Source organism: Anopheles stephensi, chromosome 2 (assembly GCF_013141755.1).
Source record: "Anopheles stephensi strain Indian chromosome 2, UCI_ANSTEP_V1.0, whole genome shotgun sequence".
In the NCBI taxonomy this organism is placed as follows: Eukaryota; Metazoa; Arthropoda; class Insecta; order Diptera; family Culicidae; genus Anopheles; species Anopheles stephensi.
In genome coordinates, this window is record NC_050202.1 from 75,690,981 (window position 1) to 75,712,257 (window position 21,277).

General features: G+C 45.5%; 2 protein-coding genes across 9 annotated transcripts in view; one reads left to right on the plus strand and one right to left on the minus strand.

The window, feature by feature from the left end:
* The window catches only part of LOC118507665 (furin-like protease 2), a 191,770-nt gene that overhangs the window by 111,871 nt on the left and 58,622 nt on the right, over positions 1–21,277 (plus strand). The window lies entirely within an intron of this gene.
* On the minus strand, positions 6,574–14,330 carry LOC118507667. The gene is made up of 2 exons (XM_036046450.1): positions 13,404–14,330; positions 6,574–13,309 (listed from the first exon to the last, which is right to left on the minus strand). The coding sequence occupies exon 2, from the start codon at positions 13,288–13,290 to the stop codon at positions 8,896–8,898; it is 4,395 nt and encodes a 1,464-aa protein (XP_035902343.1). The 5' UTR covers positions 13,291–13,309; positions 13,404–14,330; the 3' UTR covers positions 6,574–8,895.

Below are 21,277 nucleotides of genomic sequence, written 5' to 3' on the forward strand. Positions count from 1 at the left end.
AATAATTAAACCCAATGTCATTAAGCTGCATCCGCTCTGTTAGTCTATGGGTTTGCTGACTTATTTACTGTTGGTTTTATAGAAAACTGCGTGCATTTGGGTTCTATCGGGGAGCTTGGTGGTGCTGAGGGCGGTTGAAAGGAAACGCGTAAAGAGGTACATTACCGCGCACTGCAAAAGCAAATTATCAGCTGCAGTTATTGTGTTACTTTCACGATAATTGCTTCGCTGTGATCGACTGCCGGAAGAAGCTTGATCAACGATCTGTCTCGGAAGTTACGTTGGATAGCAAAGCAGGCGTAGGAAAAAAATCATACACAGGGATATATGCATTTGACAGAGCGTAACTCAACATCCGTGTTGACGTAGTCAATACTGCGAGTTAGTTTGTGCGCGAAGGATGAGGCGTCTCCATATTGGTACAAATGACTGGGCGTCTCCACCGCAGATGGTATCGAAACATATTTCTGACGTTTTTGCTAGCCGACCGTGAAACTTTTCAACCATGAATTCCAGGAACGATTTTTTTTTTTTGGTGTTCGTTTTTCGGAATGTACGTGATTCTTCCGTCGCCGTACCTCAGGAGTAAAGTTTTTTTTTCTTTTTCACTTTTTCGAGAGGAAATGATCCGTTACCAATTTATTTATAGCGTGTAGCTTCTGTCATTCCTTTTTCCCTGTGATGTGCGAGTGTATGGTTTATGAAGAATGAATAAATAAACAGTTTCGTTTTTACTGGCACGATACGATGAAGAAGAATTGTTCGAGATCGATTCGGGTCGATGGCTTTATGTGATTTTTGTCATGATTCAATTTTTCGAGGAGTTTTTTTGTTGTTGTGTGGGTCGTGTCTATATTCGATTGTTAACTGTTTGATGCAAAGTGAATGTTAAATAGTTTATGAAGCATTTACAGTTTGTTGAATTTGAGTATAAAAAAACATTCTAATTTAAGTGCAATAGTTCCTTTCTAAAAGCACAAAAATTATTCTTCCTTTTTTGTACAAATGATTGATGTCTGGTCGCATAAATTATCGACAGGCATTGCAGTTTCTCAAGTTAGCATAGTTGTGTACAAAATTTCAATAGCCAAAGACAACAGTACTTAGAATTTCATTAAAAGGAATGTGTTGTTTGTGTGTGCTTCGCTGCCGTACGCTGTATTATTTATATCTTCATTTGCTGAAATGAGCTATTCATTGAACCGTTTCATAGCCCCCACAACAGTAGTTCCTTCCTTCCGCATGCTCTCAATATTTTGTTTCATTCGGGCTAGTGTGAATGTGCACACTAGCATAACTGGAACATAGCTGTGTTATGCAACCAATAACACTACTGTTCAAGGGTGGGGACGTGGGAACCGTAAACCCGCATCCGTTTGGTTCCGGCAGGCGAGATTGTAGCTCTGGCCGGACGGCAAAAAGAGTCCTCAGGACCGCAAATCTTGGGCGTAGATGTTTCTATCCCGACTACCCTCCCTCGCTTCCCCACCTCCCCTTTTCTCCCTGTGGACCGACCCGTTCATTGAGCGTGGGAGAGTGAGAAAATCTCTTCGCTCCTAATAGTTTAGGTCATACGAAAATGCGAAGACAATAAAAACGTGATCGGAATTTTATACCCTCAGCAATTTACCTCACTCCGAAGTTCGTTCTGCCCCACCCAGCGTCGATGTGGTCGTCGCCGTTCGTAGGAGAGCGAAGGTCGGAGTTGCGAGATAGATAATACGAGTGACAATGTATATGTGTGTGTGAAAGAGAGCGACGAACTCTTGGTGCTTGTTACCCGGGAAGTTCCGATGGCTTGCTGCTTGCCCAAGAATGCTGCTTTCCCAACACCCCCACCCAGACTAACCGAGCGAAGCATCAGACTGTCTACGGTGCAATGATTTTCGACGGCTTCCTTTCGATGGTTTCCGGTTTGGTAACGCGAGAAGTCGGCTGGTTGCTTCCTCTTCTGCTGCTGCTGCTGCTGTTTGCGCTCCGTTTTTGCTCGAAACGTGCGCCAAACAAAGATGGGTTGAGCGTTACGAACCTTAACTTTGCCACCCGGTCGCGGAAGGAAGCATTTCCGTAGATTCCTTCCAGCAGCGGCAGCAGCAGCAGCAGTCAAGGATAATAGCGTGTGCTCTGGAGGGCGGCGAATGGCGTTGGGAAAGAAAAATACGACCGGGCAAACAAGATGAGGTTTATCTTGGTATTCCCTATAATCATAACAGCATGTGACGACTACGGAAAATGGAACATCCCTCCAACGAGATGTGTCTCAGTATGCCTCAAACAAAGCTATTGTTTCTCGTTTCACTCGGCGTCCGCAAGATGTTGGCTAACCCCTTTCGGGACATCGCTTCTGGGAATGTTTTATTCCTGTTAATTCGTTATTTTTCTGCTAGCAGGTCCTCAAGAGGACATACCTTTACTTTAAAATAAATTATCACATAAATATGGATTGTGCAAGCAAAACTAGGTGCAAACATTATGGAAAGGTCACGAACAAAATCGCCGGGAAAATGTTGTGCCAAAACCTGCATTAAAGTAATTCACCCTCAGCTACCTGCTCATGGTACCCTTGCGTTGTATGGTTTCCCTGCACGAGGTCTGATTGCATTATCCTTGCACGGTGCTGTTTCGACAGTCTTATTTCCTAACCCAAAGGAAGCAAGTGTGAATAAAGACTTGCAGCGTTTGCTGCAGGTTGCACCAAATTTGGCAATCAGCTACTGCCGTGAACGCTACATTGGAGACTGGTGTGGAAAAAAAGAGGAGTGAAAGCGAAAAGGCTAGAGTTTGCGAGAGAGAGAGAGAGAGAGAGTGTATGTGTGTTGGTTGGGGTGATAAACGTAAATGCATTCTCACTTACTGTCGCTGTAAGCGTTTTTCCGTTGATTGCAGTTTCATGATTAGATTTCGCCGGAAACCGTAATGTCATAAAAACAATCTTTCCGGAAGTAGGGGGCGTACACGAGCGTATGTGTGTGTATGTGTGTGTCTATCGGTTGATGGAAATCCAATCCAATCAACGATCGTTTGTTTGCTGTGCCGTGGCATCCAACCGAGCTGAGCTGCGAGCATCGCATGAACAGTGGCGCATCGGCGCTGTCACTGTGGTATCGATGCTCGGTACTCGAGCCACGGCACACTCACACGCAAAAGTGTAGTGTGCGAAAATCACATCAAATTAAGTTAAATTTTACCTAGGACCTGGTACATAAATTGAATGATTAGCTTTTCCAATGAATTGGTTCGATTGCGCTTAAAGTGTTCCTTTTTAATGGCGTTGCTAAATGCTGTGTTTGCTGAACGCGTTCAGCTTTGGAGAGGTCTACCTAACGATTGTTATTATACCATTTGAGGCAGCAGCTTCGTTTTGTTTGTGATAACTGGTATCCCTCTTTAATAGTTTGCGAATTGATGCAAAATAGTGTGCCGTTCTTTAAGTGATACAAAATAATTTAAAAACAAAATAGCAAATCAGCTAAACACAACACTTGGCCAATGAAGATTCCCGGAAAAGTGATTTCTGACTTCAAGTGGCTACGGGCTAGCCGCTGACGGTACGAGCAAACTAATGAATTAATTAGCACATTACTCGGTGCTGACGGGAAGCAACAATTTGCTATGAACTTTTACGTCCCATCTTGGCCATCTTCTTTGTTGATTCCGCTGGTGCTGCTGGTGCTGCTGGGGCGATGGGTCTCACGGAAAAGTTACGTTACGGCAACCTCTCCCGGGCTTGAACTCGTGCGATTGCTATTGTACGTAGTGTACTATGGTCATAAAACATTAACGCTGGCGCTTGATTAATGGGCGACTGGAAGTGGTGTAACCGGAACCGGCCAAGCCTACAACTACGGCGGCCCACCCGGACGATCCGGACCGTCGCTCGTTCATTTTGTCCGAAAGGTGTTTAGCTTCCCTGCTAAACTGGGCCAACCGAAACGGGACACGGGACAGCCTCAATGTGCTTTTCGGGCAGCACAAGCTGCTGGGCGATAAGAAAAAACTATCTACGGTGCTATCTACCAGGCAATGTTCCTGAAGGATTACAGCAACAGTGCAGGAAAATGGGATCTTTGACGATGTTTGTTGCTACCATATGGTTCGTTTCAATTGATGCCGCTTATCGTAAGCATTATTTAAATTCTGTTCTTTTTCAAACATTTTTAGTTGATTTCGTTCTATTTCGCTGTGTTTGCAGGTTTGACCGAAACACAGAGCAATCAAAGAGAATTAATTTAACAATCAAACTAACTAACTTCCATTGAATTGTAGTTATTCTTCGACCGTTTAAAGTACTAACCGTTTAAAGTGACTACATCCCCCGAAATTGAGTTTTCAAAAACGAATTCTTTAACAGATCTTCCTCGATCATGATCGTTAAACCTTTAAACACAAACGTTGATCCTTTTCGTGAATCCGAAAAACCCGACCCGACCCATAACGATGTCGGTTTGCCGTTACTTTGCTTTTACGGTCGTTACGTTTTGTGGTCGTGTCACGCCTTAATCAGTGTCAAACATCAAATTAAATAGCTCATTGGCACATTTTTCCCAGCCATTCCCAGTCGCTTTAAACGCATCCCTATTTTACTCGCAAGAAGCAAATGGTTCTCAAGAAAAAAAGGGCAAGCTTACGAATCCACTTCATCGATTATTGGCAGCTTTGCAATTTTTTCGTACCTACCTTCTTTTTTTTGCTTGTTGCAAGTGTAATCGTGTGCGAGAGATGTCCCCACTTTGCTGCCCCCCACCGTCTCCAAAGAGTCGACTGCTAACCGGTGCGATTAAATACAATTCAATGAACCGAGGTACCGCTTAAGCTACTGACCGTGGCATTTCGGTACAAAGCTACATCGGTGATCCCGGTTCAGGCGGTTTCCCACGCGAACGGTACGGAGTCTATTTAGCCTCATTTAAATTTTTATGCAACCTCTTTCTTCGGCAGCATTCGATGTACCGGCGCGGTGTGCGGGTACCAAAACTATTGGCGGCAAACGAAGTGTGAAAATGGATGATGGTCGACAAGAACGAGAACGAGGTTCACGATCGAAGCGTAAGAGACCGGGGGCATCTTTAGAAAAGCCAGCCGAAAATGGGACGGGAAAATCGGGAGCGTACCGTGGCTGGTGAATAGAGCTCGGAATAACCGAAAAAGCATGCGCGAGGTGGCGTGGCGGACGGCGGAAGGAAGTGAAACAAATTTCGCTGCAAACCTCCTCATTTCCGGATCATCATCATCGGATTCGTTGGTGTTGTTGCTGTTGTCGTGTGCACGACGCAACCCGAAAGCATCTCCTGCCAGCGCTGGCGGAGCAGGATAATAAGAGAACTTCTCCAAAATCCAATTTCGACAAAAATCGCATTATCCCTCAAGCGAAGCGAACGGATGCGAGAGACAGACAGGCTGGGTGGTTGGAAAATTCGTTGGATTTGGTAAATTTGGGGCTCCACGAATGGTGTTGCAGCACTGGTGGATCGGTTAGATGTCGTTTGCGCCGGTTGCTCTCGCAACATTTCTTCGCCAGCGCCGTTCAGGACGAATGCGGAAGTGGGCCTCTCGTCGTCCAAGGCGACCGACGTACGTCGACGACGACGATCTGGCGATTTACCATGGCGCTAGCCAACTCATGTACACACGTACGAAAATTCAACCCACTGTCCAATGTCCTATCGTTTCGCCTCACTATAGCAACACGACGCAGCGTCATTCTGTGGAGGACCTAGATTTAGTGATAGCGTTTGCCTTTTCTTTCGAGGTATGAAACTTATCGAACCGTCCTGTGAATACATTCAACCATTCCCGTTAAAACATTCTACAGTGTGTGTGTGTATGTCTCTCTCTTTCTCTTGGTGGATAATTTTCTTTCGCTTTGCATTAAAGTGGACCCTTGGTTGGGCCGGCCAGTGCCACAACACTTTCCTTCCTTAATCCAATAGTCCTGGTGCCAAAAAAAAACAGGGGAAGCATCCTTTAAGCAGGACACACCCGCCGTCCCATGGACATGTGGTAAGTGAGTTAGTGAAACTGAACATGAAGCGAACAACGATGTTTGGACAGGAACATTGTGAAGTTTCGGTTGTTTTTTTCTCAAGCAAAAGCTTCAGTCACCAGAGACAGTTGGCATGCGAGCTACGCTGGTGGATATTCTCTGAAACATTCAATTTTCAATTTTCCTTGATTCTTTGTCCAACCCTTCTTGGCCAACCAGCTTAGGTTTGGTTGATGATGCGTTAGAATCCTATTAACACTAAAAGGGGTTTGTGTTGGCCCTGCTCTTCCTGATGCTCAACAAGATCCGAAAGGGTTGATCTGAACAAAAATTTTGCTTAAAATTTCAATGGCAACTCTTACACGGCGTGCAATCGAAATACCAGTCCAGTTTGCCGGAGAAAGTCTGGGTGGAACTTTCGCTGTCAACATGGAGTGGACATGATGGCAGTACGCTATAATGATAAGGACAGGTCGATGCGATTTAGGACGGCAGTGGGCAACTGATAGCAGCTGAAGTGGGCTTGTTAGAATTCATTCTGTAGTAATCTTTTAAATCTTTTTCTACACGTCTACCTGTAGCTGGATTAGCTTTCCATTTGGGTTTTTTTTTTTTTTTGCTGGATGATGAGGTAAAGGTAAAGTTATTCGTTTTTCGTTAAACTGGGTAAAACATTTCTGAACACAATCATTTAAATTGTAACCTATTTGTCTCCGCACAGATGTTACATCTTTTTTCCTTATAATAAAAAGTTTAAAAGAGACCCTTACTCTAGTTTTTTTTTTTCTTTCGGAAACGGTTAAAAACAGAAAAAGGTTTCTTAAGCTACCCAAACAACAGCTTGAAAGCAATATTCATTATTGTTATTATGCCCCTTGCTTGCCAACGCTTGGGTTGGCAGTCCGCTCTGCTGAAAGATTTAAAAAATGTTTTCAATCCTCCTGTCACATCCGGTCTGCGGGTATGGCCGTAGCTTTCACTTATTAATATCATTATCCGTTTGCTAATGCTCGTGCCAAATTTCATCACCTCGCATTCGCTTTTATAGCCAGCGAGTTTTCTTAGCTTCCGCTGCTGATGCCTTCGACGGTGGCTATTCGATGCGCTGCTCTTGCTTTACGTTGTTTTCCCCTTCAAAGATCGTTCTTTAAAGGATCTGCTTTCCTTTTCTTCACTAAACTCGAACGGGGAAGAGAAAACAAGGAAAAATTAGAAAAAATGTGAGCATTTTCTGAGTGATGCTCGCTCAGCCATTTGCTCACACAGCAGAAACCTCCGTTGGCCGGGTCAGCCGGCCCCTGTTTCAGGACGATGTCGCAAGACGATTGAAGTGGCGTTCGGCTTGGTCCCTTTTCCCCAATCATGCTCCTCATTATAGACACAAAGCCGAAGGAATGTCTGCGCTCGCTCGCTTTCCCGCGCGACTCGTGTCCTTTCACGCTAGCGGCGTGCGGGCGTGATTTGCCGGCCAGAAATAACCCCTCCAGGGCAAACAACTATGATGCGACAATGACACCATCTTAACGGCTGTTTCCGGCTTCGAACTTGGCCACCACTCATTTTGCTCGCTAATGCTGCGCTAGTTTGCTCGCATTATTGTGTGAAAAAGGGATAATGAAATGAGAAAAGATGGCGCACGGCAAGCAAACGGCCGACGAACGCGTACGAACAGCCTTAAAAGGACTGTTGTGCACACTGCCGGGTCTCTGGAGGTTGACCTTTTCTTTTTTTCGCGCGACCGGCAATGAAAGGAATGTGACCGACCCCAAACGTCGCCCCTTTTCTTGGAAGCAGTAGGGTTTTGCACAGGAGATCGAGATCCAGGCCGGAAATAGGAGGCCCCTTCAAATGGGATTATCATCCCTTTGGAAAACCGGCCTGTTCGGATGGTTCGTTGTGCTGTTCAAGGGGGGACGTCTGCTCTGGTCGAATGCGTTTTGGGTTCTATCTATATTTACAATATTTCTTAATCCTATCCTATCTTATGCCTACACTAATACTGTTACAACCGTTCACAAACACGTATTATGGCATGCAACAAAATCGCATGCATTTAGGCGTAAACATGCCGACCACCTAAAATTCATTAATTTTACCTCGCATGCTTGTAATCCTTTTCGTGAAATAATTGCTAGCTTCATGCGTTTATTCCTAACCTTAGAACATGCTATGTACAAACTTTAATCTAACTTCCATCGTGTGCCATTTGTCGTTCTTGATTCGGTATAATACAGATTCTCACAGTTGGTCTTTTAATCTCATTGCCTTGAGCCGTACGTACCTTTACCACTCTTACTATGCCGTCACTACCAGGGTAAACCTCTGTTATTATCGCCAATGGCCATTTCATAGGTGCTACATTATCCTCTCTTAACAATACTACTGTTCCTGGCACAATTTTTGTCGCAATGCAATCCCATTTGTGTTTCCCATTCAATTGTTGCATATATTCTAAACGCCACCTTTCCCAGAAGTGTTGTAGTCGTTTTTGAACGAGGCGCCAATGGTTCACACGGTTTTCTGGTACATCCTTCAAATCAACCTCTACGACATGCTGGAGGTGCGAGCCAGTTAGGAAGTGTCCAGGGGTGAGTACTTCTGGATCTGTGGGATGATTAGAAAGAATCGTTAGAGGTCTTGAGTTAAGGCATGCTTCTACTTCCGATAGCAACGTTGTCATGTCTTCATAAGACATTGACGCATTTCCGATGACGCGAATCAAATGGTGCTTCATAGAACGCACTGCAGCCTCCCACAATCCGCCAAAATGTGGAGTCCGGGGTGGGATGAACTTCCACGATATCTGGTTCTCGGCACACCAAGATGAGATCTCCCTTCGGTCATCAGGAGAATTGAGCAGCTCGTATAGGCGGTGTAGCTCGTTCGCAGCTCCCCTGAAGTTCGTACCGTTGTCAGAGTATAACTCCGATACCAAGCCTCTTCTCGATACGAATCGCCTTAATGCAGCTAGGAACGCTGGTGTACTCAAATCCGACACGAGCTCGATGTGGACGGCACGCGTAATAAAACACACAAATACTGCAACGAAAGCCTTTATAGGGGCGGCCCTCCGCGATTGTGCCTTCACCCAAACAGGACCGCAATAATCGTTGCCTTATTCTGGTAAGCATCATCTGTGGACCAGCATGCAGGTTTTTCCGGTGGTAGTACTCAGCTAACAGGATTGCCAACGGGTGTTTTTTCGGTATCACTATGGGCTGTTTGGCATCAGGTGATAGAGATGCATGTTGCAATCTGCCGTTTATCCGAATTAAACCATTGCTGTCGATGAATGGTTGGTACCCTCGAAGATGTGACGCTCGATGAACTGGTTTCTTGGCGTTTAAATCCTTCCATTCTCTATTAAACGAGTTACGTTGAGCCAATCGACACAATACCCATTCTGCCTGCTGCCGTTCTGCCGTTGAAAGGCCCTCACCAAACTTAGGCTGGACCTTTGAGCTGCTTACTCTCATTCGCAAAGCATGTATAAACCGCAAACAGTACCCAACTACCATGCGAAGTTTTGAGTATGATCCGTAACGGGTGAACAAATGGTCAATAAATCCTTCTTCATCCAGTGAAGAAAGTATTAACTCGTTGGAACGTTCTTCACCCGTCTCCAGAGTCTTAGACTCCGGTACTGTTGGCCAATTTTCTTCTGTCGATGCCAACCATTCTGGCCCCGACCACCATGATGTTGACTCCATAAACGTTGCAGGATCGCAGCCTCTAGACACCACATCGGCTGGATTCACCACTCCAGGCACATGTCTCCAGTTGGCTCCTTCCGTAAGGTTTTGAATCTTCGAAACCCGATTCGCAACAAATGTCTTCCACCGACTTGGAGGGGAATGAATCCAATGCCAAGTGGTCATCGAATCGGTCCACAGGAATGTAGGCTCATCGCGGCCAATTGCCTGTTTTACTTGCTCGTACAATCTGCTTGCCAGTAACGCGCCACAGAGCTCCAAACGTGCAATGGTCATCCTCTGAGATAACGGTGTCACCTTGGATTTTGAAATCATCAGTCGAACTAACACCTCTCCTCTGGTCGAGACACTTCGAACGTAGCAGCACGCACCGTAGCCTTTCTCTGATGCATCGCAGAACAGGTGATACTGCATCGATAACGTATCACTCTGAATAACTACCCGTGGAATGCGTACCTTTTCCAAGAGATGTAGCTGCATAAAAAATGACATCCAATCTCGAGCCAACTGTTCCGGGAGTTCTTCATCCCATGGCCAAGCGCGCTTATCTGTTCCCTTCAACATCCAAATTTGCTGCATAAAAAGCTTGGCCTTCATCTTAACCGGATCTATGAAGCCGAGTGGATCGTAGATACGTGCAATACATGCTAGCACCTGTCGTTTCGTGCATTTGCTCTCCTGTATCGGTAGCTTAACCTGGACTTGTAAAATATCCGATTCAGGTGTCCACAATAATCCAAGCGTCGAAATAGAGCTGGTCTCGGCTGCCAATTCATGCTGTGGGTTGGTTGCTCTTTGATCTTCCGGAATATCTTTCAGCGCTTCTGGGCAATTGGATGCCCACTTTCTTAAACTGAATCCTCCGCACGAAAGTAACTTATTTAACTGCCCGGCCATTTCTTGTGCATCACGTGTTGTCGTTGCACCGGACAGCAAATCATCGACGTAAAAATCTGCCTTGCATGCCATTGCCTTCGGAAACTTGGTGCCATGATCATCAAAGATTCGCTGCAGGGTTCGGATGGCTAAGAACGGAGCACAGGCCGTGCCGTATGTGACCGTGTTCAACTCGTACACTGCTATCGGCTCATTAGCATCGCTGCGCCACAAAATTCGTTGCAATGCCTTATCGCAGTCCTTCACGAGTATCTGACGATACATTTTTTCCACATCTGCCACTACAGCTACTAGTTTCATCCGAAATCGCAGCTGTATCGATACAACGTCGTCTTGTAGTTGCGGACCGGTTAATAGCACATCATTCAGGGACCGACCAGAAGTTGTTTTACATGATGCGTCGAATACAACTCTGCATTTAGTGGTGGTGCTGTCCGTTTTCCAAACCGCATGATGTGGAAGAAAGAAAGAAGGTCTTAAGTTATTTGTATCGATTTCTGCATACGTACCCAAATATGACATGTGTTTAAGATCAAGGTACTCTTTCATAAAGGCTTTGTAAGCGTCGTCGAGCCTGCAGTCCGATTTTCTTCGCCTTTCCATAGCCATGAACCTTTCCAGTGCAGTTTCTTTGGATTCTCCAAGTGTCTTCCAATCGAACCGTTTGAGCAGCTGAACCACGTATCTGCCTTCCTCGTTCTGGTATGTTGTTTCTTGGTAGCTGCGCTCGCATTGTTCCTCTTCCTTTGAGCGAATTCTTTCTGTTGGAAGGTCTTCCAGCATCACCAACCGCTTCATTGCCGTATCAAAACTATCGTCTTCAACAGCACAGCACGCAATATGGGCTTCATCAATACTTCCTTTAGGATGCTCAAACACAGTGCCACTAACTATCCATCCAAGATGAGTTTCGAGTAGCTTGGGTAAGTGGGGCGCGAGTTTGATCTGACCTTGCTTCAACATATCGGCAAACACTTCCGCCCCCAATAAAAGATCTATTGATCCAGGCTGGTAGAATGATGGATCTGCCAATTCCAATCCTGATGGAACATTCCAGCCTTCGACTTTCACGTATCTCGATGGGAAGTTAGCTGTTACCCTTGCCAGTACTAAAAACTCCAGCCTCTTAACAAATGTGGTTGTTCTAGATTTGACAGTTGTCGAAACCAAATTGTTCGCGGTCAATGCAACGGTTCCCACTCCTGACAGCGGCTTGTGAACTCGTTCCTTCTTTAGTTTTAGCTGCTGAACCAATCTTTCGGACATAAAGTTAGACTGGGCTCCCATGTCCAGGAGGGCTCGTGCAGGAATCGTAGAACCATTAACCCCTTCTACCAAAATAAGAGCTGTTGACAACCAGACGGTTTTTTGTGGCTTCTCTACCTTGTCCTGAAGTGTCGCACTAATTGGCAGCGCTGATGTCTCTGAGCTTGTTGATACTGGAAACTCTCCCTGCTTGATACACAATAAAGTGTTATGCCTTCCATTGCAGTTTAAACATCTGCCATGCATTCTGCAAAATCGTATAGAATGTCCTCTTCTTAAGCAGCTGAAGCATAACCTAGCTTCCTTCGCAACCGTCTGCCTTTGGGACAAGTCCATGCTTCTGAATGAGGTGCACTTCGCCACATTATGATCAGCCTTGCAGACCGGACAGGTATTAGAGGCTGCCTTGGGAGTTTGTGCTGCACATGCTAAAAAGGTCGCACTTTCTTTCTTCTGACGCGCTGCTGCATAACTACGTGGTGATGAACTGCCGACCACCCTTGCCGGCCTTGTGTCTACAGCGTTCGTTGTGTGTGTGGTGCAGCTACTTAGTATTTTCACTCGTTTCTCGCAGAACTCAATCATACGTTTATACGTGTCTGCCTCATGATCGGCAGAATATTGTTCCCAGGCCATCAAAGAAGCAGAATCTAGCTTGTAGAGAATCAAACTTGTAAGCGGAGTGTCCCATTGATTTACCGGCTCATTCAACCTCTCCATCCCTCGTACCAGCCGCCTGGTCTCATTTACAAGACGTGCCAACTCCTCAGCGCTTGACCCGTTCATAGACTCCAGTTGGTAAAGTGCCTTGAAATATTCTCGTTTTATTCTCTTAGAATCATCAAAACGCTGTAGCAATGATTTCCATGTTGACTCGTAGTTTTCTGCTACTAACTGCGTATGATCGTATGGTGTTGCTGCACTTCCCTTCAACGCCGTCAACAGATACTGCAGTTTTGTTACATCTGGGAGTTCTATCACTTCATGAACCATAGAGGTAAAACGATCTTTAAAAGTGAGCCATTTCGTTGCATCGCCGTCGAATGAAGGCAGATTGATTTCGGGAAGTCGTAATGGTGTATGCGTCACTGATGTTTGAAACGTACTGCTAGCCACAAGATTTGTTGCATCTACTCGTTGTTGTGCGCACAAAAAACCCTTCACCTTCATATATTTTGTCATGAATGTCCTTTGATCATTCCACATTTCGTCTTCGACGCTTGACTCTTCGATGAGTAACTGTGCTCGAGCATCTGTAAATGCATTTTTCACTTCCTCTAACTGTTCTAATTGCACTGGGACCTGGTCACTATCTCTGGCTGGATCGTAATTGTTCACAAACTCTTCGTAAATGTCAATGCTACGCAAACTATCGCGATATAAGCGCTGCAGCTGCTGTAATTGTTTCTGTTGCTTGTCCCCTGCAGGCATTTTAAATATTTTTCACTTCCTTCGCGATAACAAAAAAGGATTACGAAATGAACGCGAAATCCACACGTATTATTACGACCGACACTGTAAACGATTCTCGATGAACACTTCACCTTCACTGATGAACCCTGTCGTACTCTCAAAGCTGTTCACTCTGACGCGTTGCGTTGTAAGGTTAACGTACTTAGTTCTTTCGCACTAATACCACTATCAAGCCACGTGTTGACCACACACTGAATTCTATAATTTGAACCTTGCTATCGGCACAACATCAATCTCTGCAAGCAAGCTTGTTCCACACTTCACGGATAAAGCTTCAAAAATTGCCACTACCGCCGTTCCTGCCTAATCACCGTGGGTTAGTTGCAATGGCTGCTTCTATCCTTATCGAAGAACTTGCTACGGCACCGAACTGTTCATCGATGAACTTTCCTTCCAGCGTACGAAACACTACACTAATACCACTGCTGTAAACACACTAAACCTTGTGCAATGTCCGTCCTTGATAGTTCACTAGTTCACCGACAAATCGAAAGGTCAACACCCTGAACCCACGCTTAGTTAAGTCCGCGTGCAATTACTTATCTGCATTCGAACAAATTACTATGTGAAACTTAAACAAATCACAAATTCCCCTTGAAAACAAATAAAAACACTGTCGTTCTCCGTCCTTACACCTTCGCTGGTTACAACTGACACAAAGTTCTTACGAGCGCAAGCGCAAATTGTTCACAACAACACCAGGACGATAAACACTATAACTTTGCACAAAACCAACGTAACTTAAACAACAATAGGAACGGTAACTAACAGGAACTATCCGGTTCGAAGGACCAAATGTTCGGATGGTTCGTTGTGCTGTTCAAGGGGGGACGTCTGCTCTGGTCGAATGCGTTTTGGGTTCTATCTATATTTACAATATTTCTTAATCCTATCCTATCTTATGCCTACACTAATACTGTTACAACCGTTCACAAACACGTATTATGGCATGCAACAAAATCGCATGCATTTAGGCGTAAACACGGCCGAATGTACGTTTGGAATGACTCGAGAGAAAAGCCGGGCTTCCAACATCTAACCGGTACCGGTAGGGAGCGAATACAAACTGCTAGACACTCGGCACGGAACTAAACGATACGATCCGGCAATTACGGTCACGTGAGATTTGGCCAGAAATGGGTTGAATGAGCTATAATGACGTTCCTTAACGGCACCACCACTACACAACAGTTGTGATGGTTGATAAAAGTGATGTTCGATCATTATTATAGCCGATTACGATCGGCCAAAATTGAGACTAACGAGAGTTGGGGGCAGAAGGGTGATGGTCTATCTAAATGTGGTTTAGTGAGATATTTTTATGGTGCTACTTTTAATCGTCTATTTTGATGGTGGTTCGTCTAAACATGTTTGCTCTGTTTTGTCGTTTGTAATTGATAGAATTCGGTATTAGTTTTCCATCAAAATCGTTCTTTCCAACGATGACTTCAATCACCGCAAAATTCTAGCCTAAAATAGCGAAACTCTGAAGAACGATTCAGTGGCCTGTGGTGGCAGTGGACCCCCGGGGGGTTACCAACCGTTGCATTCATAATAAATGATCCACCGATTGACATTCTTCGACATCCATTTACCCGAGACACGTCCATCAAACATCATTCGCGGCTTGCCGCAACCATTTATCACTGTGCACACCGTAACCCACCGTACCCTGGCCGCTGTCTACCTAAATGCTCCTGCCGAGAGAAATTTTGGCATCACACATCCCGGACTCGACCGGCCTTTGCGGACCGGGAACCTCCGGCAGCTACCGGATCGGCTGTTTTCTTTTGCGACCGTACGATTATGAGCAGTAATTTAAGATGCCTCGTGACCGAAGAGTTCGCGACTAGTGATCACATTAATCTTGCCCCTTGCTTGCACTGCCCCGACAGATGAATTCGAAAACGGGCAACCACGTGCCACCCATTACGGGCACGAGCATCATTTCGCATCGCTTCCGGGCCCCGGGACGGAAATATCACATTTATTTATCATCTTCATCGAACCGAGTCCGCCTCTCGGTGGTGGCGGGAACCCGACAAATACACGGCACCAAACCACACTCTCGTGCATCAAGGACGAGCTTGTCCGGGTTCGGCAGAGCGGCTGATGAAGTCATTGCGAATGCTCCACAGCAAGCTTTAATGTTGCTGAAGCTTGGACAAAAAAGTCCATTAACAGCCAGAGAAAAAAGCACTGTCAAATCGGAAATTCAAAAATACTCCATGACCCAGAAAGTGATTTGGGTTGTTGTCATACATACTCGATAACATGTAGCAAAACTTAAAATGTTTATCGTACTAACTGCTTCTTCTCCAAACTTGTTGAAACATTTGTGGTGTTTGCCGTAAATATTAGTTAGCGGGGTCTGCTTTTAATGCTCTCCCTGGTACACCTTTTGAAGCAACTAATGAAATCTTCCCTAATGACCCGGCAACCCGGGAAGCTCTTGACTTCGCTCTAATAACGCTGCTCCTGGTATAAATGGGAACAAAATCTAACTACCCGAGATTAGTTAGATTTTGTTCCCATTTATACCAGGAGCAGCAGCACTCCAGCAGCTTCAGCACTTGAAGTGTTGCTTACAACGCTGTACAACGCCGTAACGAATATTAGTACTTTGGCCCTCCTCTGCCGGTGCCTGTAGCCCAGTTTTAAGAAAACAAACTAGAACAATTTGAAAGGGATGCGGATGGGGATGCCATCCGCCTAAGATGCTCCTCTTATCTGCCATATTTTAATGGTTTACCTTTACGAACGAGATAAACCTTGCCGGTGAAGTATCCGACCGACGGCCAGCCACAGGTGAAGATTCTGTGAAGTTGCTACCGCACCGCAACTGGCGGCACCCACGTACGTACTGTGCAGCTCCATCGTTAAGGGGAAACCCACCCGTGGCTTACCGAGATGAGTGTCGTTGAGCAGAATATTAGCAACAGCAAAAACCGGGTCGATCACATGCAGCAAAGCGGAAGAAAACGAGCAGCAGTTACAAAACCGTCCTAAGGGCAGGCGATGCACGTGTCCCCCGGCACCGCATGCCCTTACGCCCCCCCGCTCGCTCTTTCTCTCTCCGCTCTCGCGCCAAGAAATTCTGCACAGCATTCTTCAGGCAGATTTCCCCCCGCTGGAAAATAACCGAAAGGATGGGGTGAAGCAGTAGACGATCATTCCGTTTTCTTGACTGGCGAATCCTTCTGCATTCGCCTGAAATACCACCTCCCAGCGCTCTCGATGTGTGGAATGCAGGTGGAGGACAGGAATGCAGTTTTCCACATCTGTAAACGCGCCGCAAACCACTACTCGTGGGTCGCGTTGGCAAACGCGTTGGGCGATGAGTTCGGGCTGCCTCAAAGCTGCAGTTAAGGTCAGGGCGACTGGAAGTTTACGGAACAGAAAGTAAAACGAGACGGTGCAGACGACGCTGACGAAAGATGGGAGGATGAGTACGATTTAGCAAAATAGCTCCAGGTTTAGGGAATGTCTTTCTTGGTGAATCGTAGCGAATAAAGTGTGGTGACATATTTTTCATCCACTTTTTTTTCTGCTTCTTGCTCTCACAATCACTTGAAGTGTTATTTTTTCAACTCCTTTCAACCTCTCCGACACAATATGAAGTGTTGCTAAAGCGGACGTGTCGTGCTGGGGCACAACTTTCGCTTTACATCTTAATCTTTGTTAATTAAAGTTAAAGAGAGTACGCTGCGAACTATTTTAAACGACTTGGGTATATGAAGCGAGATTCTATAGCAGCTTGTGGACTCAAATTAATTGAAACTCTTTTGGGAACTATCAAGGACCACTATTTGCACGGAATTTGTCCTTAAGCTTAAAGCTGTACTTATCACTAAAACAGGTTGAGATTACTACGAACACAAGTCTTGTAAATACTGAAGGACTTGTATGCAGCATTTGTTCTCGCAAGTTAATTATTGACTACCCTAAGCCTACATCATTCAGCGATCCGGGCGCCATTCTCCTTCACTGCACTGCACGTACTTCAAAATTGTTTGCGAATTAACTCTGATTTGTATTCACACTCGTTTGGTTTGAGCCACACCACAATCGCCTTATGGTAACAAGCAAGGTTTGTTTTCTTCGCCCTCGCTTCGCAAGAAACACTCACTCGGCTTACAATTACAAAGTAAGGCTTCTTGAAAAACCGCAACCCATCACTGCCGCCACTTCATTACGCCGACCCTTTCCGCCGCTGCTTGTTCACCACTTTCGCCCAAGACATGTCGCGCAGTGTCTTGCCTCCCGGTGGCGGCAAACGATAAAATGTATTACATTAATTTGCATTTTAAATCCGACGGCAAATCATTACGCTCTGTGGCGCGCGCGCACACACGGCGGCTCGGTCGTCGTCAGCCTGTCTGTCTCCACAGGCGTATTGGCGAAGGTGTTTCGGGCGTGCGAAAGATGCGCCGGCCGCTTCAACCGGTTGAATTTTCACTCTGTGACACAGATAAAGGAAACGGGCGACGGCAGGAAACATATGTGATACCGGGTGGGCGCCCAGTTTCCTTACTCTCGAGCACAAAGGACGTTACTTGTTAGTGGAAAATTTGCACACCGAATCGAGTCAAGCGTGACGGCTCGTTGAATGGGTGCTGGAAATTACGTCTAATTATATGATGCTACCTGACGTTCGCCTGTGACAGCTGGTGGGGGGCGACAGCACTACACAGATCGGGAAGACGACGTCGTCGCTATCGTCGGGTGCCTTCAACTCCTTGCGTGTCCTTGTGCTAGTTTGAAAGGCACACGCACTCCTCCGTGTCGCGTATTCTTTTCTACCCCGATGGTGGATGCTTAACGTTTTCAACGTTTGGTGGATAATTAAGACGAGATATAGCGGCGCGCGCTTCGGTAATGTCATGTCACCGTTACCACGCAAGTGCTGTGGCGATGGTTTTAGGACCTGTAGAGAGCACAGGTTTTTTTTCTTCTTTTTCTATCGTGCAACCCGTTTCCTTCATCAATGTCGTCGCACGGTAGCTACAAGGACCCTTCTACTACGCGTGGGTCTTAGAAACTAGGGCGAAATGAGTGAGCGAATGTGATGTTCAACATGGTGGAAATGTTTGCGGTTTTAATTAGAAGTCATAATTCGCACCACAGCGACAAACTACCTTTACAGTGGCACGGTTTACGTACGCTGAGGATGATCATAAATCCGTCACGCTGTTGAATCCTGCCGCGTGTAGCTTGTGTTTATCAATGTAAACAGCAGGTTCGAAAGAACCATGCTCTTTTTGTGTGTGTGTGATTTCTTTAGAAAACTTGAGCATGTACATACAGGGTGGCAGCATAGGTTCCAGTTGAAGTACAGATTTTTACATTGAAAGCTCACCAGTTCGTTAGGATTCTAGGGACAAATTAAAGGCTCAATTGTGTATGATATTGCAGTATAGTCAGTCTTTCATTCCGGTGGTTTGTTATGAGACAATGCTACTGTAGACTCCATTTGCAAAGGAGTGTCTATGCATTTCAACGTAACTATACTTACTTTTGCTCGTCGTATAAGGAACATAATGCTTGATTGCTAATCACAAGAGCAAAGATTAATTAACATTTTCTGATAAGTAACTGGCTCTGGAGGGTGATTACTGGTATCCTTAAAGTGTTTCGAAGAATAAACATCCATTTAATGCCTAGATATTAAAGCTAGCTAGTCTGGACTTAACAGCTGCTTGTACCTGAGATTTGATAACCGAAAGTTTGAGGAATGCTTCTTTGAGGGCTTATAAGAATTGCTCTGAGATAGTACTTGTTTCTGTTCGACTCAAGGTTTTTTTTCTGTACTATTTAGTAAAAATTACAAATCATACGTTCAACACATCCATCCAGAGAATTTATGTTAAACTTTGTCTGTCGAATTTCAAGCATTATTCCTCTGCCAATGCTGCATCCACCACAGTTTAAAAGTGACGCTAACGACGCGCTTGCCGTTTTTTTCCACCGATGTCGCACATTATCAACTACGGTATAATAACGCTTGCCAGCATTGCTTAGAAGAAGAAAAAAAAACTACACAAATAATACGCTGGGACGGAATAAATACGTCAGTAACAACTGTTGCGACAAACGGTTCGCCATTCGCAGTCGCACCAGACATCGCTAACGATGAGCGGGAAATAATTTTCTTCAAATTCATCCAACCGTAAAGCATTCCCGCCCGATCCAGCGGACCCCTCAAGGATACCGCAACCCCCGTCGTCTACGCACGGCGGCAGCAGCATCTTTCGCCTTTTGCCTTTCGTGCGCACACTTTGCAAAACGACATGCTAACGCCCCGATATACCGCCGGCGCCCATAGCAGAAAAGGCTCTCTAGGAGGATGGAAGGGTGCGCCTGGTGCGAATGTTGCTGCGTAAAATTGTCCGCTACTACTGTCCTCCTTGCCACGCCAGGGGAGGGGGGGTTGGGTGGTTTGCTCCCACAACCGAAGACAATAAAGTATTTTTTTCTGCGACCCCAGCTCCCCAGCTGCCCCGTCCGTCGAACGCTGCTCACGCTCAACTGATGCCGGTGAGGATGAGATATCGCCCTTTTTGCTGCTCATTGTTCCTGACTGTTAAAGGCCGCCTGACGGGCAAAATGGCTGACGGAGACGTTTGCTGATGCTTCAGCCTATGGCCAATCGAGCTGGTGCCGGTTCCCGCTTTCTTTCTCCATTGTTTCTCGCATTATTACGTCGCTTCTGCCCGACAGACACGCAACGTTGTCTTAGAAACGTGAACCTTAAAGCTGTACTGGTGCTATTGTGCGAAAGAGGCGAAACAACAAAACGAGGAGCGAAAAAAAAACGCCACGGCGCGATGTCAACAAAGCTGAAGGGTCTTGTCCGTTATCAGATGGTCCCCGATTGGAAGGGACCAAGATATTGATATCTTAATATTATCGCACTCTTGACAGTTTTGTCCTGTTTTGTTGTTCCAAGAATCTTGGAACCTGAAAGCGAGTGGCAAGATTAAATCGATGAAGCGGTAGGGCCGTTGGCGGTGGCTGGCCGGTATTGGCAGAAAATTCGAGCTTTATCAGTTTATCTGTCCGGAAGGGTGGTTTGGTTGGTCGGTCCGTGCGCCCTGCACTGCGACGCCACGTTCCGGTCAAGGAAGAAAACTTTTTAATTGAATTTTGTTCCACCATTATGATAGAGCGGGGTTTGCACGGTGCTATCGATAGGCAGCAAATTGACGATCAAGTGAGCGTTAGAGAATGGTACAACAGTGTGTATGGGAAGTAAAACAATTCGAACGAACGTTGAAAGCGGACTGAAAAACCAGAGAAAATATTAATTAGTATGCTGTTAATAGATCTTTTTCCGATGTGGTCTCATGGAAGCTCACCATATTAATATTTTAAGTTAAATTAAACAAATGGATTTTTGGTTTCATTTATCCATATTTTGACGTATTATCAAAATTTCTTTCGAAAAAAAAATTGACAATAAAGTATAATTCATAGGGGCACATTTACACTACGGCACTCGAACATCTAACATCGATTTTTAGGATTTTACTTCAACACTTTTATTTGCATTGATCCAGCAAAAATCCGATCTTTTCTACTATACACTCATAAATAAAACCGCTGCATTTTTTTAACGGTTTGCATGTTTATTTTTGTCACGCAACCCATTTGGAAAAAAGCCAATCCAACACCGTCCGGGGGAAGCCGGTGAAAAATAGATTAAAACGGCTTCTTATCGTCGGGATTACAGGGGCACAGCCGGCAATAATTTGTTGGTTTTCATTCGATGATATGTAGAAGCATGCGTCGTCGTAGTGCTCGCCGTGCTGACGTGCGAGATCCCACGGTTGTTTCGCAGCTTCCAACACTGGCTGATCGTTTGAAACTACGTCCATTTTTTTTTTGTAGCTTTATTGACCGACCGAACATTCTTGGTACTGTTCGCACACACGCAATCCATCAT

Coding starts and splice junctions, on each gene's coding strand:
- LOC118507667 (XM_036046450.1), bottom strand. CDS start 13,290: ATGCCTGCAGGGGACAAGCAACAGAAACAATTACAGCAGCTGCAGCGC.